The sequence below is a fragment of the Thamnophis sirtalis genome, unplaced genomic scaffold (assembly GCF_051295495.1).
Source record: "Thamnophis sirtalis isolate CommonGarterSnake01/CBP01778 unplaced genomic scaffold, rThaSir2_p1.2 scaffold_2, whole genome shotgun sequence".
NCBI classification, from domain to species: domain Eukaryota; kingdom Metazoa; phylum Chordata; class Lepidosauria; order Squamata; family Natricidae; genus Thamnophis; species Thamnophis sirtalis.
The window spans coordinates 142,991,170-143,015,340 of record NW_028261382.1 but is presented as its reverse complement, the minus strand read 5'-3'; the positions used below and the strand labels follow the sequence as shown (position 1 = coordinate 143,015,340).

The window sequence follows — 24,171 nt, the reverse complement described above, 5'->3', positions numbered from 1 at the left end:
GTGTCCACCGCCCTTCGTGTGGGAAACCGGGATATGAACTTCGGAACCTGTGTGTTCGATGGAGTGGCGAAGAGGTCCACCGTTTGATGACCGAACCTCTGGCTGATCTGGGCAAAGGTGCTGGGATGAAGTTGCCACTTCCCGTGGTCCACCGTCTCCCTGCTGAGCCAGTCTGCCTGTTGGTTGTCCACTCCGGAGATGTGCTCCGCTTGAATCGACAGGAGGTTCCGCTCCGCCCAGCACCCCAGGCGCTTTGCCTCACTGCGAAGAGCCACGGAGTGAGTGCCCCCCTGCTTGTTGATGTGAGCCTTTGCCGCCACGTTGTCCGTGAGAACCAGGACGTGCTTCCCGGTGACCGTCTGCTTGAACCGGCGAAGGGCTAGGTGGATTGCCCTTAGCTCCAGCCAGTTGATGTTCTTCCGCAGGTCCATCGGCGTCCACCGGCCCTGGGCCAGCTGGGACTGCAGGTGGGCTCCCCAGCCGAACAGACTTGTATCCGTGGTGAGGACCAGCCTGTCCGGTTCCCTGAAAAGAGACCCCTTCACCAGAGAGGAAGGCCTCCACCAGCGAAGGGAGAGCAGTACCTGTGGGGTCACTAGGATCTTGAAGCTGGCATTGGATGTTCCGTTCCTCTGGTGGGGAAGTAGGAACCACTGCAGGTCTCTGGCGTGGAGGCGAGCCCAGGGGACGATCCCGATGCATGAGATGAGCTTCCCGAGGAGCCTGGAGAGAAGTGCTACGGGAACAGATTGGAGCCTGCGAATCTCCTGGACCAATTCCACGATGCTGTCTCCGTGCTCCTGGGATAGGAAGACCCTACCCTCCACTGAATCTATGATGGTACCCAGATGTTGGAGCCTGGTGGAGGGAGTTAGGTGGCTCTTCTCGAAAGGGATGACAAGGTACTGATGGTGGTAGCTAAATCCCTCTCTGCGCGGGAAGCTGAGGGGGCTAGGACTAAGATGTCATCTAAATAACAGTGTAATCGGACCGGGAGGGAACGGAGGTAGGCCGCGGCCACGGCCATTACCTTGGTGAAGGTTCTGGGAGCAGAGGCGAGACCGAAGGGAAGGGCCCTGTATTGGTAATGGTCTCCCTGGTAGGAGAACCTGAGAAACCTGCGATGGTCAGGGGTGATCATAATGTGGAGATAGGCCTCCGTGAGGTCAATGGAGGCTAGGATATCCTCTTCCCTGACCCCCTCCAAGATGGATTTGAGTGAGGCCATCTTGAACTTCCGGTAGACTATCCTGGAGTTCAAGAGCTTAAGGTCTAAAATGGCTCTCCATCCTCCTGAACCTTTGGGGATTAGGAAAAGGTGAGAGTAGAATCCTGATCCCTTCTCCTCCTCCGGGACCAGCTCTATGGCACTAATGTCCAGGAGGTGGCGGATGGCTTCGCGCATGAGAGCGCGCTTAGCCGGGTTCTTGGAGGAGGGAAAGGTGCGGAATCTACTGGGCGGAAGAGAGCGGAACTCCAGGTGGAGTCCCGCCCTGATGATTTGGAGGACCCAGGCATCTGAGGTGATGCCTTCCAAGCGAGCTGTGAAAAAGGAAAGGCGATCGCCGATGGGTAGATTTGAGCCCAAATAACTTACCCCTGCGGAAGGAGCAGCTGCCCCCTCCTCGAAAGGGCCACTTGCCGGCCTGTTGGGGTCTGAACCTCTCCCTGGAGAACTGCCTGTCCCCGTCTGGAGTACCTGGGTGCAGAGTACCTGTGAGACTGGTTGTCCTGTTCTGGCGGTCGGTACGAAGCCCTTCTGGCGTATGGCGCCGCTCGGTGGTCTGCACGTCTGGTGGTGGACGGGAAGACCTTCCTTTTATTCTTATCCTCGACGAGGATGGAGTCCAGAGCAGGTCCAAAGAGCTTGTCTCCTGTGTATTCTGCCTCCGCCAGGGGCCACTTTGTCCGGAAATCAGCCTGCCAATGACGAAGCCATAGAAGGCGACTAGACGCCACAGAAGAAGATAGAGCCCTGGAGGAATACTTTACTGCATCCAGGGTTGCATCGGCTGAGAACTGAGTCTTACATCTGAGGCGGGTGCCCTGTCCCGGATCTGCTCTAGCCACAAGATGGTGGACCTATTAAAGAAGGATGCGGTCGCTGCCGCCCTGATGGCCCACGAAGCGGTCTGGAAGGTCTTATGCATGACCAGCTCCACTCTCCTGTCCTCTGCCTTCAGACAGGTGGAGATGTCTCCTGTTACTACGGAGGAAGCAGAGGCCAAGGCTGGAGCCTCCACGGAGGGCATCTGCAAAGCTTGGGTGAAAGCTGGATTTAAATTGTAGAACCTACGGTCAATGCTCCCAGGGGTGGGGAAGGACCCTAACTTGGTCCACTGGGACTTGAGCACCTCCATGAAAAGGTCTGGAGTTGGAAACTCCTCCTTCTCCACTGGGGGCCTGTAAAATGGACCCTGCTTCTTCTTCTCCCCACTAGTGCTGGGGGCGGGGTTCTGGCTAGCATCTGGAGGAGGCTCCAGATCTGCTGTAGCCCTAGCCTTGCGCAGAAGGGAACTGAATGATGAGAGGAAAAACAACCCTGCAATGGAGGAGACTTCTGAGGGAGATGGATCCTCATCTTCTGAAAACCCCAAATCCTTCTGTTCCTCCCCCCCCCCTTGACTGATCCCTCGCTGGCAGTGGAAGGTGATGAGGCTCGGGGTCCCTGGGGGGTGGAGAGTCTGGCCTGGCTGTGTGATCCCGTGGGTTCCCACGGGTAGATTGGGGCCTGGCTACCTGAAACTGGTGCTGCATGCCTGAGGTGATGCCATCTGCAATCGCCTTAGCTGGCACAAGCTGTAATCCCTCTGGCAGTTCTGGGTAGGCAGGGGCAAGGGTAGGAGGTTCCCTGTAGTCCCTGCGCTCTGGGGCCTGAGGGGCCAAAGGGTTCCTGGGAGAGAGAATGGGGCCTGCAGAGAGAGAGAGATCTAGCTGGGGAGGGGCTGATGCAATCCCTAGCCCTCCTGCTGGTCGCCCTGGTAGATGGGGCCTCCTTCCTAGGCCTCTCCCTTCCAGAGGATTTGGAGGAACACTTCCTAGGAGGTGATCTCTCCCTGGGCCTGGGGCCTACCCGGATCAGCAGGCCCTAGAGAGCTGGGAGCCCTGGCTCCCTTGCTCCTCGTGGCATCCGCCATTGCAGTACTCTGTGAGTCTTTTTCTCTCTCTTTCTCTCTCTCTCTCTACCTCCACAAGGCCTCTGCTCGCCGATCCGTGCTCTGCTGGGCTCCATGGTGTTCCTAGGCGCCCGCCGACCTGCGGGTCAATCAGAGGCTGCTGCACCACTTGTGCAGGCCCTCCCCGGATGGCCGAAGGAATCATGCCCGAAGAAGCTGTTCTCTGGCGGTGCTGGTGAGACTGCAACAGTCTCCTTAGTGCTCTGCGTGCGTGCGCCCTTGCTTCCAAAATGGCAACCGCCGACCACGCGGTCCGAATGCCTAGAGAGGTTCCGCTGAACTGCTCCTTCCTCTTCTCACTGCCCTCGGAATCTTCGTAGCTCCGATGGCTTCCTCTTCACCTCCAGAGGGCAGCTGCTGCGAGGCTTAGATTCTTGCACACACACCCCTTCAATGGGAGCTGGTACTGCGGGGCCTGCAAATCTGCACGAGTACTGATCGCACCTAGGCAGGCAGGAAAGGGTGCAAAATTCAAGGTGGGAGAGTTGGAGACTTGTAGAAGTAAAATAAATCCTGTAGGAAAATCTTGTGGATGCTGCAAAAGGGAAAAAAAGTCTACAAAAATATCCTAACACTATTCACTGGAGAGTCACTTAATAGCTCCTGTTAGGCCGAAGACTGAGGTTAATCGGGGTGTCACCAGGAGGAACAGGGGGTGTGACCTCAGATTTCCTCAGTCTCCAGGCAATTGGGCCGTAACAATACCCACCCAGTGACTCCTCCCATGCCCCACTTTGGAGACCTTTTAAGGTTTTCTGAGAATCAGAAACAAAAATACCATTGGCTTACCTGAACGGTCGTTCTCAGGGCGCTGCGAGGAAAGTCCAAGCGTGGGTTAACACAGCCTATCTGCCCTTGGACTGAGTAATGATTTTCTTGACCACGCCTCCCTTTGCCTCTCCATGTTCAGTTTAAAAACGAAAGGACAAAAGTAAGTTAAGAGTTCACAGTCAATAACACAGTCACAGGTCGTAAGAAAGGACCCCCTGAGTGGGTTTGGACTCTCCTCGCAGCGCCTTGAGAACGACCGTTCAGGTAAGCCAATGGTCTTTCTCCAGTGCGCTGCTTAGAGAATCCAAGCGTGGGACATGCCCAAGCTATTGAGTCCCAGGGTGGGAAAGGCCCGGAGCCTCCGGAGTCTCAGCGACTGCAAAATTCTTCTTCCGAAGGAGGCTGAGGCAAAGGAGCCTATTTTACAGTTCTTTATCAAGGCGGTGGGAGAAGCCCACGTGGCTGCTCTGCAAATTTCCAGAATAGATGCCTGGGTCACCCATGCTGTCGAAGTGGCCGCGCTCCTGGTAGAATGCGCGGTAATCTTGCCCGGAACTGGCTTACCCTGATGCTCATACACTAGCTTGATGCAAGCAAGCAGCCAATGACCCACAGTGTGAGACGAAGAGAGCTTCTGAGCGACGAAAGGCACTGGTTCTCTTCACATAAACGTGGATGGCACGCCTCACGTCCAACTTATGCCATTTGCGTTCCCTAGGATGAGAAGGTCTGGGGCAAAAATTAGGCAATATAATTTCTTGAGACCTGTGAAAGGTAGAATTGACTTTAGAGATAAATGAGGGGTCAAGCCTTAATATAACCCTGTCGGGATGGACCACACACAGATCCTCCATGACGGAGAGAGCCGCCAATTCGGAGATCCTGCGAGCGGAAGTAATAGCCACTAGAAATGCAGTCTTAATCGTCAGATGGCATAACTCGTCGTCCGAAGGGGCTCGAAAGGGGACCCCGTTAAAGCCCTCAAGACAAAGGGAAGGTCCCAGGACAGATAACGGTGAATTGCAGATGGGCTGATGTTCGCTGCACCCTTTAGAAAACTTTTGATTTGTGGGTGCTGACTCAGAGAGCGAGAAGAACCCCTGGCGAGGATGGTGGATAAAGCGGCTACCTGACGCCTAAGCGTGCTAGGTGTTAGTCCCTTGTCCAGTCCATCCTGTAAGAAGTCCAAAGTCTGAGGGACTGAGGCGGAGAAATCAACAATGCCTCTATCCTTACACCAAGAGGAGAAGGCGGCCCAGGTCACATCGTAGATCCTGGCCATAGAAGGTCTCCTGGACGCTTGAATAGTTCTGATGACCTTGTCAGAGATGTTTTGTTTCCTCAGGAGATCCCCCTCAAGTGCCAAACGGCTAGTTGCAGCCACTGGGGTTCCGGATGAATGATGGCCCCTTGGCTGAGGGAGATTTGGTCCTGAGGAATTCTCCACGGTCTCTGAATGGATAAACTGACAAGGTCCGCATACCAGGACCTCCTGGGCCAGAACGGTGCTACCAGAATGACTTCTGCCTGCTCCCTCAGGATCTTTGCTATTACCTGAGGGATGAGGGGAAGAGGAGGGAAGGCGTATAAGAGTCCCCGGGGCCGGAGATGACTTCCGGGGAGGGACTTGGCCGTCGGCAGCGGCTTAATTGAGCCGCTCCCAGACTTCTGGCTCATTATCTAATTAAACATTCTTTAGATAACTCAAACTTCAGATAAGAAGATTGCAGTGAGCGGCTCAGCCGGTAAGAACTTTTCCTTGCAGTTTGCAGCTTTTTTTTTCTGCTGCAAACGAGGGGGGGGGGGTTAAGCTGAGTCATCTCCGGCCAGATTTCTCTGCTGTATTAACGGCACAAGGCGAAGAACCCCCTCTTAGGACAAATTATAGAATTTTTTTAAAAATGAAATTAATACAAGCAGAGCTCATATTTGAGAACTTTACGTCTGTTTTTTTAGGAAAACTCAAGCTTCAGTGTTAAAAAGTTTTCAAGATGGCGATTCTCCAGCTTTTGTATTTGCAATGATGGTATATTTTGGCAGCCTTTCACGATCTAATTAGCCTCATTCCCTTTGAAGACTCTCCCTTATCTAATTAAAAGTTCTCAAAGGCTCTTTGTTGACATAGAGACATTCCAAACAGGGCTTTTCTCTGTTTTTTGTTTTGTTTTGCTGAACTGTTTTGGCGTAATGCCAGCCCTTTGAAATCCTCCGTAAAATTCTTGGCAAAAAAGGGAGAATTTTTTTTTTCTTTTCTCTTCTCGGCACAGTGGTTTGATTGTGCTTGAAGCAAAGATATTATGGCTTCTAAATCGAATCCTGCAAAATTACTTCCTAAATCTGCCTCTCCCATACCTGGCACAAAGTCGCAGCCCCCACCTTCTATGCCCCCTAGTGGAGATGTATTAACAAAAGAATTTTTGTTGGAAATGTTCAGAGAATCAAGGGAACAGAATTTGGAAGCTCTCAGAGAGTTCAGAGATGAAATAAGGAAAGAGATAAGCAATGAGATAAAAGTCTCATATGATAAATTTGATACCAAGATTACCAAAATGAATGATGATATGATGGGAATTGTAAACGTACTGACAGAATATGTTTCTGGAATGGAAGAGAACTTAGAAATTCTCAATGAAGCTAAAACTAATTTGACATCTAAAACCGAAGAGGTGGAACGAAAAGTTGAAAATGCTGAAAAACAAATGATTATGATACAGTATAACCAGACGGAACTTGCATTAAGAGTTAGGGGGCTGCGCGAAGAGAGACAGGAGAACTTAAAGCAGATGTTTTCTGAGGCATTTGACTGTCTGGTGGGAAGACCGGGATCCAATTTTGATTGGCAGATTGATAAAAATTTTCGCGTCAATTCCTGGGCGGCAAAACAAAAGCAACTCCCCCGAGACGTGGTAATATATTTTGTTACAAGAGAATCCAGAAATAAGATATTACAAGAGTCCTACAATACTAAGCTTCAAATTGGCGGACAGGATTTGATGGTTTTGAAAGAGATACCACCTCAAATGCTAAGAGCCAGAAGAGATTATGCTTTTTTGGTGGAAGAGCTCAGAAAGCGCCAGATACAGTACAGATGGGATGCCCCGTTTGGCATTATAGTTACATTTGATAAGCAAAGATATCGTCTCAACTCTGTATGGAAAGCTCGAGATTTCTATCATAAGATTTTGAAAGTGGGGCACCCTGAACCATCGGGATATGGAGAAAAACCACGAGCAGGACAAGAGAAACAGCAAACTACACAATCACCAGACAAAACGTATCATCTCCCCCTCCCGGAAGGGCAAGGGGTTAAGGAACAAAGATCTAACCATATGACCACCAGACAAACAGACAAACAAGCCATAACGCAACAATCTCTACAATCATCGGCCATTGACCAAGGAGCTACAGCAACAAGCTCAGAAGCTGTGGGAGGAGCTAGACCCAAGGTGAGACAGGCCATGCGGGAGGCTCTAAAAAAGCTTCAGGCAACCAAAAATGACAACTAAGATTTTGACATGGAATGTTAATGGACTGAACTCTCCACAGAAGAGAAAGAAAATATTTCATTATCTTAAACAATCTAAGAACGACATAATTTGTTTGCAGGAAACTCATATCAAAATAACTGATCAAAAATATCTGTTCAATCCCAAACTTGGTCAACATTTTGTGACCTCTGCTACGGAAAAAAAAAATGGTATAGTAGTATACTTAAGGAAAGACATTAAAGCTGAGCTAATTGAAGCAGATCCCTTTGGAAGATATATTGCATTAGATTTAATCTTAGAAGGGAAAAAGACATTGCTTTTGGGAATCTATGCTCCTAATCAACAAGAAGATGGATTTTATAGAAATCTCCATGCTAAATTAGTACAGTGGGACTTTAAGTCGTGCATACTATTGGGTGATTGGAATGGCGTGATTGACACCAAAAGAGATAAGAAGACATCTCGCCCGAATACTAAATTCCGAGCTAAATTACCCAAATCCTTTTTTGACATGATGGACGAATTCGAACTGCGAGACGTTTGGCGTGAAAGGCATGCAGAAGAATATGACTTTACCTTCTTTTCCGACAGACATCAATCTTTTTCAAGGATCGACTTTATATTAATTACTAATGATTTACTTTCTAGGGTGAAGAAGACAAAGATTACGGCCAGAGTCCTTTCGGATCATAACCCAGTTTGGATGGAGCTGGGAAGGGTAGTTCAGGCAAGAAGGTCTTGGAGACTGAATGAAAACTTATTCAGATCTGAAAAGTATGTTAATGATTGTAAAAAATTGTTATCTGAATACTTTGTTTTTAACATGAATAAGGGTACACCTATGGAATATGTATGGGATGCAAGCAAAGCCTATATGAGAGGAGTATTGATAAATATAAACAAAATACATAGACATAAACAAGGGCAAAAACGTAAAGAATTGGAAGAGGAAATTAAAGGGAAAGAGCAGGAAAATTAATACTGAACCCAGGTGATACAAAGACTAAAGAAGCAATTTCCATATTAAAATCTCAATTTGATATGCTGATCTCTGACCAGGTAGCCACCAGTTTATTATATGCCAAACATAATACTTTCTGCAATGCAAATAAACCCGGTAGGTGGTTGGCTTATCAGATTAGGAAAAAAAGGAAAATTCGAAATGTATCCAAATTGTGTTACAGAGGGAAGGAAGTGTTTCAACAGGAAGAGATCCAAAAGGGATTTCGAGAATTTTTTACAGAGTTGTATAAAGGGGACAAAATTAGGGACTTAGACATAAATAAATACTTAGATAAAGAGAAAATCCCCCTAGTTAGCGAAGAACATAGGTATAGGTTGAACCAACCAATAACCTCTGGGGAAATCCTGCAGGTAATCAAACAATTAAAGCTAGGGAAAGCACCAGGTACAGATGGCTTAACAGCTGTTTACTATAAAAACTTACAGTTAGAAATGGTAGAACCTCTTAGAGAATTATTTAATAAAATTCAATCGGAAGGTAAAGTGCCCCCTTCATGGAAGACAGCGTTCATATCGTTGATACCCAAAGAAGACCAAGATCTTACTCAGCCGAAAAATTATAGACCTATTTCATTACTTAATGTAGATTATAAAATTTTTACTAAAATATTAGCAAATAGGTTAATGGTGGATATCCAACAACTGATACATACTGACCAAACAGGTTTTATACAGGGTAGACAGATGAAGAGCAATGTCAGGTTAATTATTAATGCTCTAGAATACTTGGGAAAGAATAATCAAATCCCTGCCGCATTCATATTTTTGGATGCTGAGAAAGCCTTTGATCGAGTCAATTGGCAATTCTTGTTGAAGATACTGCAAAAAATGCAGATAGGAGATGGCTTTTTAAGGTCAATTGGTGCAATATATCAGCAGCAAAAAGCCCAAATTATAGTCAATGGAAGTTTAACAGATTCCTTTCAAATAGAAAAAGGTACAAGACAGGGTTGTCCTTTGTCCCCACTATTGTTTATTATAACTTTGGAAGTATTGTTGAATAAGATACGGGGCTTGGATGCTTTAAAAGGGATCAAGATTAGACAGCAAGAATACAGAGTCTGCGCCTTTGCGGACAACTTGGTTATAATATTGAAACAACCGCAGGAATCCAGTAAGGTTTTAATTAATACGATTAATCAATATGGTCAAGTCTCTGGATTTAAAATTAATTTAGGAAAAACCAAAATATTAGCAATGAATATGAATACCAAACAGAAGGAAGAATTGGGAGTGATGTTAGGATGTGAGGTTGTTAAAAAAGTCAAATATCTTGGAGTTAATATTTTAACCTCAAATGGGAAATTATACAAGCATAATTATGAACCACTCTGGCATAGTATACAAACGGAGATGAAAAGGTGGGAGAAACTGCATTTATCTTTGCTGGGAAGGATAGCGGCAGTGAAAATGAATATTTTACCAAAATTTTTATTTTTGTTTCAAATGTTACCAATACTCAAAAGAGATGTGAATCTTTTAGAATGGCAGAAGGGTATCAACAAATTTGTATGGGCAGGAAAGAAGCCGAGGGTAAAGATGAAAATAATGCAAGATGTACGTGAAAGAGGAGGATTGAAATTACCAAATTTAAAATTATATTATGATGCAGTGGCATTATCTGCAATTAGTGATTGGATCCATTTAACCAATGACAGAATATTGAATATTGAGGGATATGATTTGGTATATGGTTGGCATGCTTACTTGTTATTTAACAAAAAACTGGATAAGAATTTCAAAAATCATATTTTAAGAAATGCCTTATTGCGGGTTTGGAAAAAATATCAACATAAACTAAATGACAAATTGCCCATGTGGGCAATTCCTAGACATGCAATTGAAAATATGAATATAGAACAAAAACACTATAGAACCACTTATAGACAACTCCTTATTATAGAAAGAGGGGTGTTGCAATTAAAATCCTTAGAGGTACTTAAAAAAGAGAAGGTAGTTCAAACGTGGTTTCAGTATGGCCAATTACAGGCCAGGTGGAAAATAGACCAAAAAATAGGTTTTGTAATAGCTGAGGATAACTTGTTTAAACAAATAAGAGATCAAAGTTTAATGCACATAAAGAGGATATATAATGTATTAATACAGATGGATTCAGAAACCGAAATGGTTAAAGACTGTATGATAAAATGGGCTCAGAATATTGAAGAACCTATAATGCTGGACACATGGGAAAAAATATGGGTAAGAAATGTTAAATTTACACAAGCACAAAATTTGAGAGAAAATTTTTATAAGATGTTTTATAGATGGCACTTAGATCCCAAAAAGCTTGCTTCTATGTATTCAAATGTTCAGCCTAAATGTTGGAGATGTGGTTCTTTTGATGCTACGTATTTTCATATATGGTGGACATGTCGTAATGTTAAGGCATTTTGGATAAAAATTTGGTGGATCCTGCAAAATATCTTCAAAAAAAGGATAAAATTCACTCCCCAGCTGTTTTTACTAGGTATATGTATTGACTTTGTAGCAGTAGAGATTAACTTGGTTCTGTACTTAATAACGGCAGCAAGACTCTTGGTGGCGCAATACTGGAAGAAGAAAGACCTGCCTACAATTCAAGAATGGACTTTGAAGGTTACAAACTTAGCCGAAATGGCAAAAATTTCAGCATATCTTAAAGAACATTCAAACGAGAGGTATAAACGAGACTGGAAAAAATGGATTGATTATATACAAAGCAAATACGGGACTAAGAAACTCCAGATAGCTTATGCTTAAAATCAGTAATAACTTAAACTGTTAAAAATTTGGGTAACAGCAAGAAGCTGAGTTCAATGTAGAGATATTTTAGACTGTGATTGTCAAAAAGTTATACCATGTATGGGCTCTGGGAAGTCAGGGGGAGGGAAGGGAGGTGGGGATCTAGAGGGGGGGAGGGGGGAAATATAATATGTGTTAAATTTTAAAGCATGATTGCACTTGTATACTGTGGTTTTTTAATGTTAGTGTCAAAACAGAACAAACCGAATATATTGGAAGGTAATAGATACCGAAGGGAGGAGTTGAGTGAAAGAAGAAGGAGAGTAGAGAGGGTGAGAGAGAGGAAGAGGAGAAGGAAGGGAGGGAATGGAGAGGGAGTGATAGGTTTAGGGTTAGATAGAGGGGGAGGGAAAGTAGGTGTAGAGGGGTATGAGAGAAGGAAGAATGAAAGTTGGAGGGGGATGAAAGAGGGTGTATGGTGGGCTAAGGCGGTATATTGGGTTTGTATTGTAGGGGGCATTTTCTATAAAAGTGAGGGCTGTGTTTATTACCCAATGTTATATGCCTCGGTTGCACAGTAAACGTGATTGTATAGAATGAAATGGAAATAAAACGACAAAAAAAAAAAAAGAGTCCCCGGGGCCACCCGCACCTCAGTACGTTCGTCCCCTCAGCTGACGGTGAATGGTAGCAGGAGAAGAATCGTGGCAGTTGTGTGTTGGAGTGAGTGGCAAAGAGGTCTACTTGTGGTTTGCCGAATCTCCACACGATCTGCTGGAATAGATCCGGATGTAGAGGCCACTCTGAGTGATCGATGCGCTGTTGGCTTAGCCAATCTGCTTCTCGATTGCTGGTCCCGGAGATGTGATCTGCTCTGAGAGAAGCCAGACGTCTCTCCACCCACCTTCCCAGGGCTTCTGCCTCCCTCATGAGCGCCTTGGAGTGTGTGCCGCCCTGCCTGTTTATGTGGGCCTTTGTGGCCACATTGTCTGTAACAGTACATGTCTTCCCTCGATTAGGCGAAAAAAGTGTCACAGGGCCAGTCGGGCTGCCCTCAGCTCTAACCAGTTGATGCTGTGGGCAGCCTCCCTCTGGGACCATTGACCCTGGGCAAGTTAACTCTGGCAATGGGTGCCCCATCCCAGGAGATTCGCATCTGTGGTGACCACGATTCGTTCCGGTTCCCAGAACAGGCAGCCCTTTACAACTGCCTTGGACCTCCACCAGGTCAGTGATTGGACCACCTTCAGTGGGAGGCGCATTCGCCTGTGGGAGTTGCTGGTTTTGGCTCTCTGCATGGCAGGAGAAACCATTGCAGTTCCCTGGAATGGAGACGGGCCCAGGGCACGATCTTTAGGCAAGAAATCATCAGCCCCAGCAGCTGGGAGAGCTCGATGATAGGCACCGACCTGGACAGACGGCAACGTTTGACTCTGTTCCTCAGATTGGTCAGGCGATCTGGAGACAGGAACACCCGGCCGGAGGTGGAGTCGATGACGGCGCCTAGATGCTGAATGCGTGTTGATGGCCGGAACTGGCTCTTCTCCACGTTGACAGAGAAGCCCTGTTGCTGCAGCGTCTGGACCGTGAGGCGGACATCCCGTTAAACCTGCTCTGCTGTGACAGAATGAATAATTATATCATCCAAATAACATTCCAGACGTATGGGGAAGGTCCGGAGGTGGGCTGCCACCACCGCCAGGATCTTGGTAAAGGTTCTGGACGCAGATGAGAGACCGAAGGGGAGAGCCTTGTACTGGTAGTGCTTCCCCTCGGAACAGAACCTCAGGAACCTCCTGTGGGCAGCATGGATGGGGACATGGAGGTAGGCTTCCTTCAAATCTATGAAAGTTAACAGGTCCCCCTCCCGCAAGCAATCCAGAATAGAGTGGAGGGATTGCATCTTGAACCTCTTGTAAACCAGATGCTGATTGAGGCTCTTTAGGTCCAAGATGGCCCTCCACCCCCCCGAACTCTTCGGAACTAAGAAGAGGATGGAGTAGAAGCCCTGTCGTTCCTGTTCTTTGGGGACGGGCTCTATGGCCTCTATCTGGAGAAGATGGAGGATCTCCGCCTGCATGAGCTCCCGTTTTAACGGATTCTTGGGGGTGGGACAGCGGATGAACTTTTTCTGGGGAAAGGATAGAAATTCTAGAACCAGGCCCCTCCTGATCGTGGAGAGGACCCAGCTGTCTGAGGTGATCTCCTCCCACCTGTCGGCGTATAGTTGTAGCCGACCCCCTATGGGAGGAATCCCCTGGCAGTCACTTCCCCCTGCGGAACTGGCGAGAGCTATTGTTGTTGCCATTGTGGCCCCCTCGAAATGGCTTCCGAAAGGAGGACTGATGTTGCCTCCCACGGGCACTAAAGGACCCCCTGTCCTGGTTCCTGTCGCCCCCCCTGATGGAAGATCCTCGAGTAGGAGGAGAAGGAAGATGCCTGGGCAGAGTCCTGACTTCGAAAGGCCTGTCTACGAAAGGAACCGAACTGTTTGCGTTTGTTTCTCTTAAGGGTGGCCAGGAGAATCTTTTGCTTGTCTTTAGTTTCTATAACGAACTTATCCAGGGCGTCCCCGAATAAGTGTCCTCCCTTGAAGGGGGCGGAAGCAAGCTTCCACTTGGCCTTCATATCAGCCTGCCAGTGGCGCAGCCACAGGAGGCGTCGAGATGTCACATTGGAGGCTAGGGCCCTGGAAGCAAACTTTGCTGCATTGAGTGAAGCATCTGCCGAATACTCAATGGCGGTAATGATTTTTGTGAAATCGTGGCGCCATTTTGACTTTCTGGTAGGTGGCTTGGACCGCAACTGCCTCAGCCAGAGCAGTGATGCTCTGGTGAACAAAGACACTGAGGTGGATCCCTTGATGGCCCAGGCCGCTGCCATGTGTGTTTTGTGGCATGCCTTCTCCGATCTTTTATCCTCGGCCTTAAGACCTTCAAGAAGGTCCGCAGGCAAATTAGAATTCGAGGTCAAAGACATTACTGGGGCCTCCACCTCCGGCAGCTTCAAGACCTCCTCCATTTTGTCCTCAACTGAAGATTTTTATCCTCCCCGCTGGGGTTGGTCAGGGTACCAGGTTGGACCCTTTGTTTCTGGATCATGTCCAAAAAGAGATCCGGGACAGGGATGGATTCTCGGGTGGAAGGAGATTCCTTAAACAGACCCTGTTTGTGATCCTTAGAGGAAGAGGCCTGGGCGGAGTCAGGTTTGGGACTAGATCCCAATTCAGTGGCCATCCTGGCCTTGTGAAGAATAGATTTGAATAGTGTTGGTTTGAAGAGGCCTGTGAAGGCCAACTGGTCGGGGGGAAGGTCTTCCTCCTCCCCCAAGGAAGACCTCCGAGGAAACAGAGGTGGCCGGGTCTCTAGAGTTGGAGGATGAGCTTGGCTGCTTGGATTTGGAAGGCTTAGACTTACTAGAACCTTTAAGCTTTATGCCCTCAGCTATGCCTTGGGAGATGGCGATGGAAATGACTTCCCTCATCTCTGCTGACAGAGGTGAGCCCTTGTCCTCCCTGGGGCAATGCCTACTGGGAAGAGCAAGGCGCTTCTGTTTGCCAGTGATACACTCCTCATCTGTGGGCAACATGCCCTGAAAGGGTCCCAGTTCCTCCCTAAGAGATGAGCTGGGGGAGTCAGGGTATCCCCAGGATGCATCAGGGGATGGATCCCTGAAAGATTCTCGGTCCAGGGATGGTGACCCACTGTCCCTGATCGAAGGGGAGTATCCACCCCCACCCCTGACAGATGGTTCTTCAGGGGAATTCCTGCCCTGTTCTGAGGGAGGCCGAACCCCTTGGAGCTGAAGGTCGGAGCCCTCCGCCTGTTTGTGGTGGCGGGGGCCCTGCCTGGTTTTATCACTGGGCTCAGAGGGACCGGGAAGGGCTTCTTACGGGCACCCTTACCCCCTTTCCCCCCAATTGGGTTAGGGTCAGCCCTACTACGCTTGCTGGAGGGCCCTGCCTGCTCCTCCTGAGGCCTCACACTGTCATCAGCCATGCTGTCCTCCAAACAGGAGCAAGAGGGCACGACGTTGCGGCCTCAGTTGCTTGCCAACTGAATTAGATGGCTGACACGCTGTGCGTAGTACTAGGGCACCTGACGCTGGCCTAATGGCTCAAGCGCGTCCGCAGAATCGTTGAGGGAGGAAAGGGCCGCCAAGAGGTCGGAATCCTCCTCCCCACCGCACTCCGATGTCACTGGCCTTGTAGAGGGTAAAGGGCAGGCCTAGCCGGCGCCCTGGACTAGGACCGCGCTTCCTGGCGGTATCTGCGGCTGAGAGGTAACTCTGGGCAATTCACGCTCTCCTGGCTCCGTTCGCACCGAATCACAACCGCTGCCTCACAAGTTGGTTCGCAGGTCGAAATGAGCCCACACGGCGAAAGGATAGCACAAAATGGCCCCCGCTGCATGGACAGCCGCCGCGCGCCAATCAGGCATCCAATGAGGAGAAAGCGCACGAACACCACCAAGATGGCCACCGCTGTTGCTGGGCAGAATAAGCTGGAGTGCCTCAGAAGCGAGGAGCACCTTGTAAGTTGAGAAACTGGCAAAAACAGCAATACGCGTCAAGGGAACTGCCCGTCCCTATCTCCCCGCCTGCCAGCTGATGCTGGACGGGCGACTCACATGTGCCACTCCATTTGTGATCCGCGGCAGCGGAATGGATGGCCCGGCCCCTCTCAGCAGAATTAAGCCTTCAGATGCAGCTCTTTAGCCTTGGTGATGTATTTAAGATGGAATTAGCTTGAGTGGTCAAATTTTCGGTTGGGAAACCCCAGTCTATCTACCCCTGGACTGGAGCACTCCCAAAATAGTCCCTACGGGTGGACTGAGTTTTTAAATTAGACATGGAGAGGCAAAGGGAGGCGTGGTCAAGAAAATCATTACTCAGTCCAAGGGCAGATAGGCTGTGTTAACCCACGCTTGGACTCTCCAAGCAGCGCACTGGAGAACTGTAGATGATATCTCTTCCACGTGCTTGATCTGAAAAGGTAATCTGAAATCTGATAGTGAATACATTTCCGATTGAAAATTGTATTCAGTCTATGTTTAATCCACAAAGTTGTACACTTATAGTCTAATTTTTAATAGTTCTCATTTTTCCCCATTTTGGAAAACAGAAAACCTTGAACATGCTCCACTTGGTTTGATTGTTTGTAATTAAAGTATTACATAGTAAAAGGTTTTATTAGTTGATTAATCATGATTGATGATTTATTTATTTTGAGAATGTTTTGACTGTTTTAATTGTTTTCTATTTTTAGAATTGTAATAAATAAATACATTACTAAAATTTAATGCTTAAATGAACATATTAAAATAACATAAAATATGAACCCTACATAAAAGTATTTCGAGTCTATTTTTTTTTAAAGCATTTTTACAAATTTATCTGTCAACACATATCTACAATATACTGTATTTTTCTGAGTATAAAATGCACTCCCCCCCCAAAAAAACTGGGTGGAAATGTCTGTGCGTCTTATACAGCAAATATTGTGGCCGGGGGGGAGGGGTTTTAATGTGACGCCAATCAACTGTTCTGGAATGTGCCATGATGTCAGTGAATAGGCTGTGGCCGCAGTGGTGAATGGGCAGAGGCGAATGGGCAGCGACGAACATGCCAGATGAATACCAGACGGATGCTGGGAGTCAGATATTTTCCCCTTGTTTTCCTCCCCAAAAGCAAGGTGCACCTTATAGTCCTGAGTGTCTTATAGTCCAAAAAATATGGTAATTTTATAGAAATATTCTAACTGCTCAAAACAGAAACATTTCATTAGAAAACTATTCAAAACTATTGAGGCCTGAAGTTTTTAAAGAATTCTGAAACAACCAACAAAAGCTGTCAATATCACCTAAAGACTTCTCATCTCCATGTGTCAAGGCCAGACTTTCCAGATATACAACCAATGCTTCAAAAACAAACTGGTCCACCAGAGCATTCTCTTCTCTGTGAAACAAAGGGGAAACAAATTAAGCTTATTTAGGTGAGAACAATTTGATCCCTTTTGGCATAAACATGAGTTATTAACTGGATTCTACTAAACATGAACAGACACCATAGCTGTGATACCCAATGCCAATCATGCAGAACAATCCAGATTTTAATAACTATGAACACAGCAAAACAGTTGCACAAATGTAATAGACTGAAGTATTTTACTTATTTGATTTTGAATTCAAATTTATTGCACTCAATACAGTATCACAAAAGGTTCTAGCAGTGTTTATCTGCGTAAGATTGACAACTGCTTATTATCCCACAAGTAACAACTTCTAATAGTATTTTAAAGTACATTTGATAGAAACTGCACAAACATTTGCACATTACTCTATTGCTTGATTCAGCTATTAATTTATTCACTGCTCACCTAAACTCTCGGTAAATGTTGTTGAAAGCAAGGGCAGCTCCTAGCCGTTTGAAAGCATTAGGGTGGAGAGCAAGGCTGTACAGCCTCTTAAAAAGAGATTTGGTGTTCACTGGACTTTTCTCTTGCTGCTGTGGAGTAGTTTGCTTAATGGACCATTTCAAAAATTCATGGACACACTGACCACAAAAGTCCCTCAAAGTACTGTCTACAGGATCCACTATCCCATCCTGAAACAGAGAACAGTCTAGATTCACTGTGTTTCAGAGATATGCAACTTATGCAACACAATATCAAATGGGAAGTAATTTATATATGGCATTTTTAGGCTATCCAAATAATTACAAATATCAATGACAGCAAAAATTGACTATTTAACCTTTTCAAGTAAATTGCTCCAAGATAATTTTTTGGCTTAATAATAGGGATTTTTTTAAATAGAAAAAAAAGGATTCTCTAGTTGGTTAAAATCAACAATCAAATAATTAAATTATATTTAAAAAATAGAAGTAAACATAAAATAAACACAGCAGCATGAGACCCACATTGCAATCGTCAAAAATAAAACAATAGTAGTTGGGCAAATTGTCAACCACTGTATAAGAAATTGAAAATTATTTGAGAAAATCTTAGACTGGTAAGTTACAACTTTGACAGAAATCTTTATAATTTATCTTACTCAATAATCATTTACCAAAATTGCTTCCAGTAGTGTAACAGTGTCTTGGCTTTCAAACTTTTTATTGTTTGTGAACCAATGAATTAATTCCATTACTAAAGTGCCATAGAGTTGTCTTGTAACCTAAAGAAATAAACGATTAGTTTATTCTGCATTTTAGATTTATAATTATACTGTAGAAAAAATCTCACAAAATGATCCCAATGTTTGTTGGGAGTTTTTAGAAACACATACATGTTGGTTTCATACAGCTTCAACTCATTATATTTTATTAAATATTTAGTGCTATGTAATTATTTCTATTTTTCCCTTTTGATCTGACCACTGAAACATTCCGTACATGTATTGGCAAATATGCTTAAATTCAGAATGATAAACTGATATGTCTGAAGTACAATTGCTGAGTGTAAATCTATACATACTATGATAAGTGAATTATGATCTTGTACAGGCAATCCCAAAAGGAAACAACAGATAAATATATAAAAATGAGATTTTATTAAACTGGAGATTCACTTGCCTCTAGCTCTCAAGAAATTACAGATTTCAATCAAACAACCTTCTTGTCCTTATGCATTTGTAGTAAGAATCCTTATAGCATGCAGAAAATAAATGAACTCAAGGGAGAAAGTAAATGGATTCAAATATTTGGAGAGGACAGGAAGGCATTCACAAATTCATTAAAAAATGTGAACAATTAAAAAAGACTAAGGAGAGTTTATTTGCTTTACATGCATGCTATTCTCAAATTTTCCTAACATATTTTTATTTCCTTCCTAAAGTTTTCCCCACAGGTGCAGGATGTTTTTTTGTTGTTACTTTTTTTTGGGGGGGGGGGGGGAGTTGATCAACTGGGAGTTGGATCCATTGTTTATATCAGGAATTGATTGGCCAAACTGAATCTCATTTTTCCACTAAGTAATCCGTTATTAAATTAGTTCAGAAACACTGAGTTAACCTATATATTGACTGGACTGATGACTTTTTTTTGTTAGTTTTAAACTATTTCCTCCCGCTCTTTAGATTTTAATGGCTTCCATGATGTAACAGACAAAAAAGTAAGTTTTCCTGTGGGAGAGGCAATATGACCAAAAATGCAATCCAAATTCATTGGAAATCTGTTTTTTTGGAAATGAAGGATTTTTTTTTAACATCAAAAACCAATCTCACTTTGAAGCAGTAAAATGAAATTTACTTGCCTGGTCAACATCACAAGCAAGTCGAAGCAGTACAGGAAACATACGTTTATACAAATGAAACATTGGTGGGGAATTCTCGTGACCTTCAGGTATTTGAGAAGCTTTTCCCAGCATGAACATAACTATGCTGTGCAACAGTTCACAAGCTGCAACCTGAAAAATGTGACTACTGATCAGTTATTAGATTGTATTGTTCCAAACTAACCTATCATTATGAATTATTCAGCAAGTTCTATCTGATAAAAATATAACTTAATGTGAAAGAATGTTACATTACAACACTAAAACTTTAATTTTTCTTTAAAACATACAAGCAATATATAGACAGGGATGAATATTTCACCAAATAATTAACATCTTTATGCTGCAATTAAAAAGCTGAAGTGAGTAATGCTTACATTCTTGGACATGTACAGGAGAGAATCAAGTTTTACTTTCTATTTGACATGGAATTCACTGGAGCATTCTGTACCATTTTCTGGCCACCCAACCTATCCCACAGAACTGCAGCTGTAAGCATAAAAGTAAGGCAGACTTCTACATATATCACCTTGAAGTCTTTGAGAGAAGACCGGATATAAACGCAATAGCAATAGCACCTAGACTAATATAAGTGCTTTACAGCACTTTCTAAATGGTTTTTCTAAGGGGATGTGGTGGCTCAGTGGATAAAACGCTGAGCCGGTTGATCGAAAGGTCAGCAGTTCAGCGGTTCGAATCCCTAGCATCACGTAATGTTACTTGTCCCAGCTTCTGCCAACCTAGCAATTCGAAAGCGTGTAAAAAATAGAAGTAGAAATTGGTGGGAAGTTAACAGCGTTCCTTGCATCCTCCGCATTTAGTCATGCCTGCCACATGACCACTGAGACGTCTTTGAACAGCGCTCTCTCTTCAGCTTTGAAATGGAGATGAATACCGCTCCCTAGAGTCGGGAACGACTAGCACATATCTGCGAAGAGAACCTTTACCTTTAAGTGGTTTACCGAGTCAGTATATTGCTCCCAATAATCAATAAGTAAATAACGTCACTATATTCAAAGATCTTCAGAGTGTATACTTTTGGAGTATTTATTTGTATCGTTCATATCTAGATTACTTTTAATAATGAACAGTAGCCCCAATCCAGAAAAAAATAGTTCAACAGAAAAGAACAGAACAAAAACATTCAGCCTAATACCTTGGTTTGTCTGTCGCTAGCACAAAGAGCCAATTCAGTGACCCGAGGCAAGAATAAATCCAAGTATATAATAGGCTTCATATCAGCAAATGGAACTGCAAAATTCAGATGCTTCTCTATATCCCAGGATACAAATTTTTTCATCTTTTCCTCTGCAGAAGCAGCTGGCATGTTTAGAAAAGAATGTCTGGTTAAAAATCTGAGAACTAGCTTAGGCACAGATGCGTTAATACTTGGGTATGTACAATATATGACTCTGGGCAGCTTTTAAACAGAACCAATATAAAAGTGTAAAACTAGTGCAATAATTTTAAACAAGAAAAAATATAAAAGCATGTAAATAAAATTGCTACCTGTAATTAAATTCCGATTGATTTGTCCTCCCAAAGTTCCAAGAAGGCGTACAACTCTAGCTCTTACTGCTTCTAAAGATGGATCTTCCTCCTAAACCATAACAACAATATAATGAGAACACGAACAACTTAAAAGGCTTAAAACAATCTCAAATGCATTATTCTAGTGTAAGATCAGGCAACAGAGACATAAATTTGGAACACCAGTCAGAAGAATATTGCATACAGTAATAGAGGAACAAATAAATCGTCAATATTTCATAACCAAACTTTGTAAAAAAGTTCTGCAATATTGTAAATTTTGAAGGCTTTTAAGAACATGCTATCCTTTCATTTAGGTAGAATGGAATATCTATTGATTCTGAATATTGCCAGATCAGGTACAGTTTTATTTGTTATGAGATTTTAGCCTGCCTGAGGATAAGATTCTCTGTGATAAACCATACAGTGTTTTTATTACTACCAATGAAATATAATGTGAGATACTGACTGTTCACTGAGAAATTCTAAGCTTTAATATGTAAATTCTATTCAAGGCTTATCTTCTTCTCCTCTTCCTCCTCACTTTCTTCTATATATATAAAAACGGCTGTCTGTGTGTGTATGCTCCAGCATAATTCTGGAGCACGAGCAATTTCAACCAAACGTGGTACACAGATAACTCACTCTCTGGAAACAAATACTGTGGAGGTAAGACACCCCTAAAACCACTTGGGGTGTGTATTCTGTTAAGATACAGCCTGTTGTGCCTTAAAATGACTTCTACTGTACTGCTGTAAAATGGCTTCTACTGTGCAGCACAGTGGAGTTGCCATGGTAACGGCTTCACAGTACTCCACAAGGGGCTCCCTCTAGTAAGGGGGAAAATCCAACATTAGAAATTATGTTTGGTCCGGACATTTTCCTCCTATAAATAAATACCCAGGCAATGCTGGGTTATTGGCTAGTAATAAATAAAATTAACTTTTATTGAAATATCACTTTTTAAAATGAAAAGCTAGTATTTTAGAAAGGCAGGAAAATTCTTTACCAATTCAATATTCTTTGATTTTTTGAGATGCTGAATAACTACTTTGTTCATTCCTTTCTGGATGGCTTTGGAAAGTTTCTTCACTTCCAAATTATTCTGAGATTCACCTATTTAAAAGAAAAAGATCCAAAAAAATTAAATATGCAAGCAATAAAATAAATCTTAAAACAAGAGAAGTATTTATGATTTTTCAAGAAACTAATTTAAACTCAAAGCCCCCCAATGCAGCAGAAATGATTGACTACATACACCTTCCAACAATGCTAAACCGCCACTACCTAGTTCTACAGCAAATTAGGAAGTTGAATTACAGTCCTTTATACCTCATGTTACTCACTCCAAGACTATTCAGTAATACATGAATGGTTAAAACGTCTTCATATTCCTAGATTTACTAATGTAAATAAATAGGATGTATATTTATTATTTTACCTGCTGATGCAGAAGTTTTCAAATAACCATCAAGGCAAGGCACAATGTCTTTGTAATAAGGTTGAATAGTGTATCTGGGAATGTGGGCTGACCAGTCCTCCAGTGCGTCCAGTGCCACATCAGCCATTGGAGTGTAGCTAAGACCCAGTTTAAAAGCATTCTGTAGGTTGTGCATAATGACAAGGAGTTATAAGAAGTTGGAGATACAAAACATCTACATTATCCTGAAGCTATCTTTGACCATTCAATGGACTATTTTCTTAACTATTGCTACAAATATTTAAAATATTAAGGTTGTTAAAGAAACTTGCTTCTGGAATAAGTTACAATTAAACTTCAGAATCAAATAGACGTGACAAAACTACATCACATGTAACAGACATATGAATTTATCATTTACATTTTGGACTTTCTCACTGATTTGCTCACTGTTGTGATGGTAATATGCAGTCCTGCCTGCATATTATAGCAATGGCACTTAGACTTATATACTGCTTCACAGTGCTATACAGCCCTCTCTAAATGGGTTACAGTGTCAGCACATTGCCCCCAACAATCTGGGTCCTCATTTACCGACCTTGGAAGGATGGAAGGTTGAGTGAACCTTGAGCCTGGTGAGATTCAATCTGCCAAACTGCAGTCAGCAGGCAGTCAGCAGAAATAGCCTGCAGTACTATTTTCTAACCATTGAGCCACCACGGCTCATATTACTGAAGCATCATGAAAATATATTTTGTATAAGTAAAATGAAGGAAAGAATACCAGCTAAATTACAAAAATAAAAATTCTGCATTATTCGATCACTGCATTAACCCACCTGTAAAGCAGGAATGTATGCTTTGATATCAAGCATAATGATGTTATATGGCAGAGAAAGCACAAAAGTCAGACAAGATGCCAATAATTCATCTTTGTACTGCTTCATTTTTGCAGTTACCTGAAGTAAGAAATTTTTAATGGAAATAACAGATGTTACCTGAACAAATGAATAAATGTAAAAAATAATTCATTGTACTTAAAAAAGCATCAATATTCTTTTAAAATAAGCCCACAAAAGTGTGCTTTTAACTAAAATCAACAGGTCATGCATTTAAAGTAAGAACAAATATAAATGAAAAGATGATAAGGTAGAATTCTTTGGCTTTTGCATCACTGCAAATGCTACTAGCACAGTTCAAAGAATAATATAAATAACCTCTTTTCCAAATTTGGAAAATAATGCAAAACAGGAACACTTCTCTGGGTCTTCAGGACATTTTTTCGTACTCTCTGGACTGACATCCTGACAAAAGACAAAATAGGATTAACTGTACAGATTTTATTAATCTTGTGTTTCATTTTTTAAAAGAACCTTTTGGATAATGTAAAAATGTTAGGCAATTCCATGTACCAAACAAAAGTAAGTTTCAAAGATTACTACAATATCCTTATATATAATTTCCTTTGAAGACTGTTTGGAATTTGGATTTGATTTAGAATACAATTGTTTTTGCTAATTTTTAAATGAATTACACTGGCCAATGATTTCTTTCTGTGCATAAGTGAAATACTAACACCCTAAGAAAACATATAGGAAGTATATCAAAAGTCCCATTTGCTCGCATATACAGTGGTACCTTCAAGTCTCTGAAAAACATATAAGACAGATGAAGATTGAGTAGGGCTTCAGTGAAAAGCAAGGTCTTCTCAATTTTGATGTCTTTTCTATAAGGAAGTATTTGTCAATTTCAGCAGGCTTGAATTTTA

The 24,171-nt window shown here is 43.5% G+C and overlaps 1 protein-coding gene across 4 annotated transcripts in view; it reads right to left on the bottom strand.

The window, feature by feature from the left end:
* The window catches only part of PRKDC (protein kinase, DNA-activated, catalytic subunit), a 133,442-nt gene that overhangs the window by 92,421 nt on the left and 16,850 nt on the right, over nucleotides 1–24,171 (bottom strand). For all 4 annotated transcript variants that reach the window (XM_087707081.1, XM_087707079.1, XM_087707078.1 and 1 more), the window contains 10 exons: nucleotides 23,621–23,707; nucleotides 23,243–23,362; nucleotides 22,426–22,585; nucleotides 21,994–22,100; nucleotides 20,964–21,054; nucleotides 20,611–20,774; nucleotides 19,434–19,586; nucleotides 18,250–18,357; nucleotides 17,559–17,785; nucleotides 17,043–17,137 (listed from right to left, as the gene is read on the bottom strand). In XM_087707081.1, coding sequence (XP_087563207.1) covers nucleotides 17,043–17,137; nucleotides 17,559–17,785; nucleotides 18,250–18,357; nucleotides 19,434–19,586; nucleotides 20,611–20,774; nucleotides 20,964–21,054; nucleotides 21,994–22,100; nucleotides 22,426–22,585; nucleotides 23,243–23,362; nucleotides 23,621–23,707 — 1,312 coding nt within the window. The remainder of the gene's footprint in view (nucleotides 1–17,042; nucleotides 17,138–17,558; nucleotides 17,786–18,249; nucleotides 18,358–19,433; nucleotides 19,587–20,610; nucleotides 20,775–20,963; nucleotides 21,055–21,993; nucleotides 22,101–22,425; nucleotides 22,586–23,242; nucleotides 23,363–23,620; nucleotides 23,708–24,171) is intronic.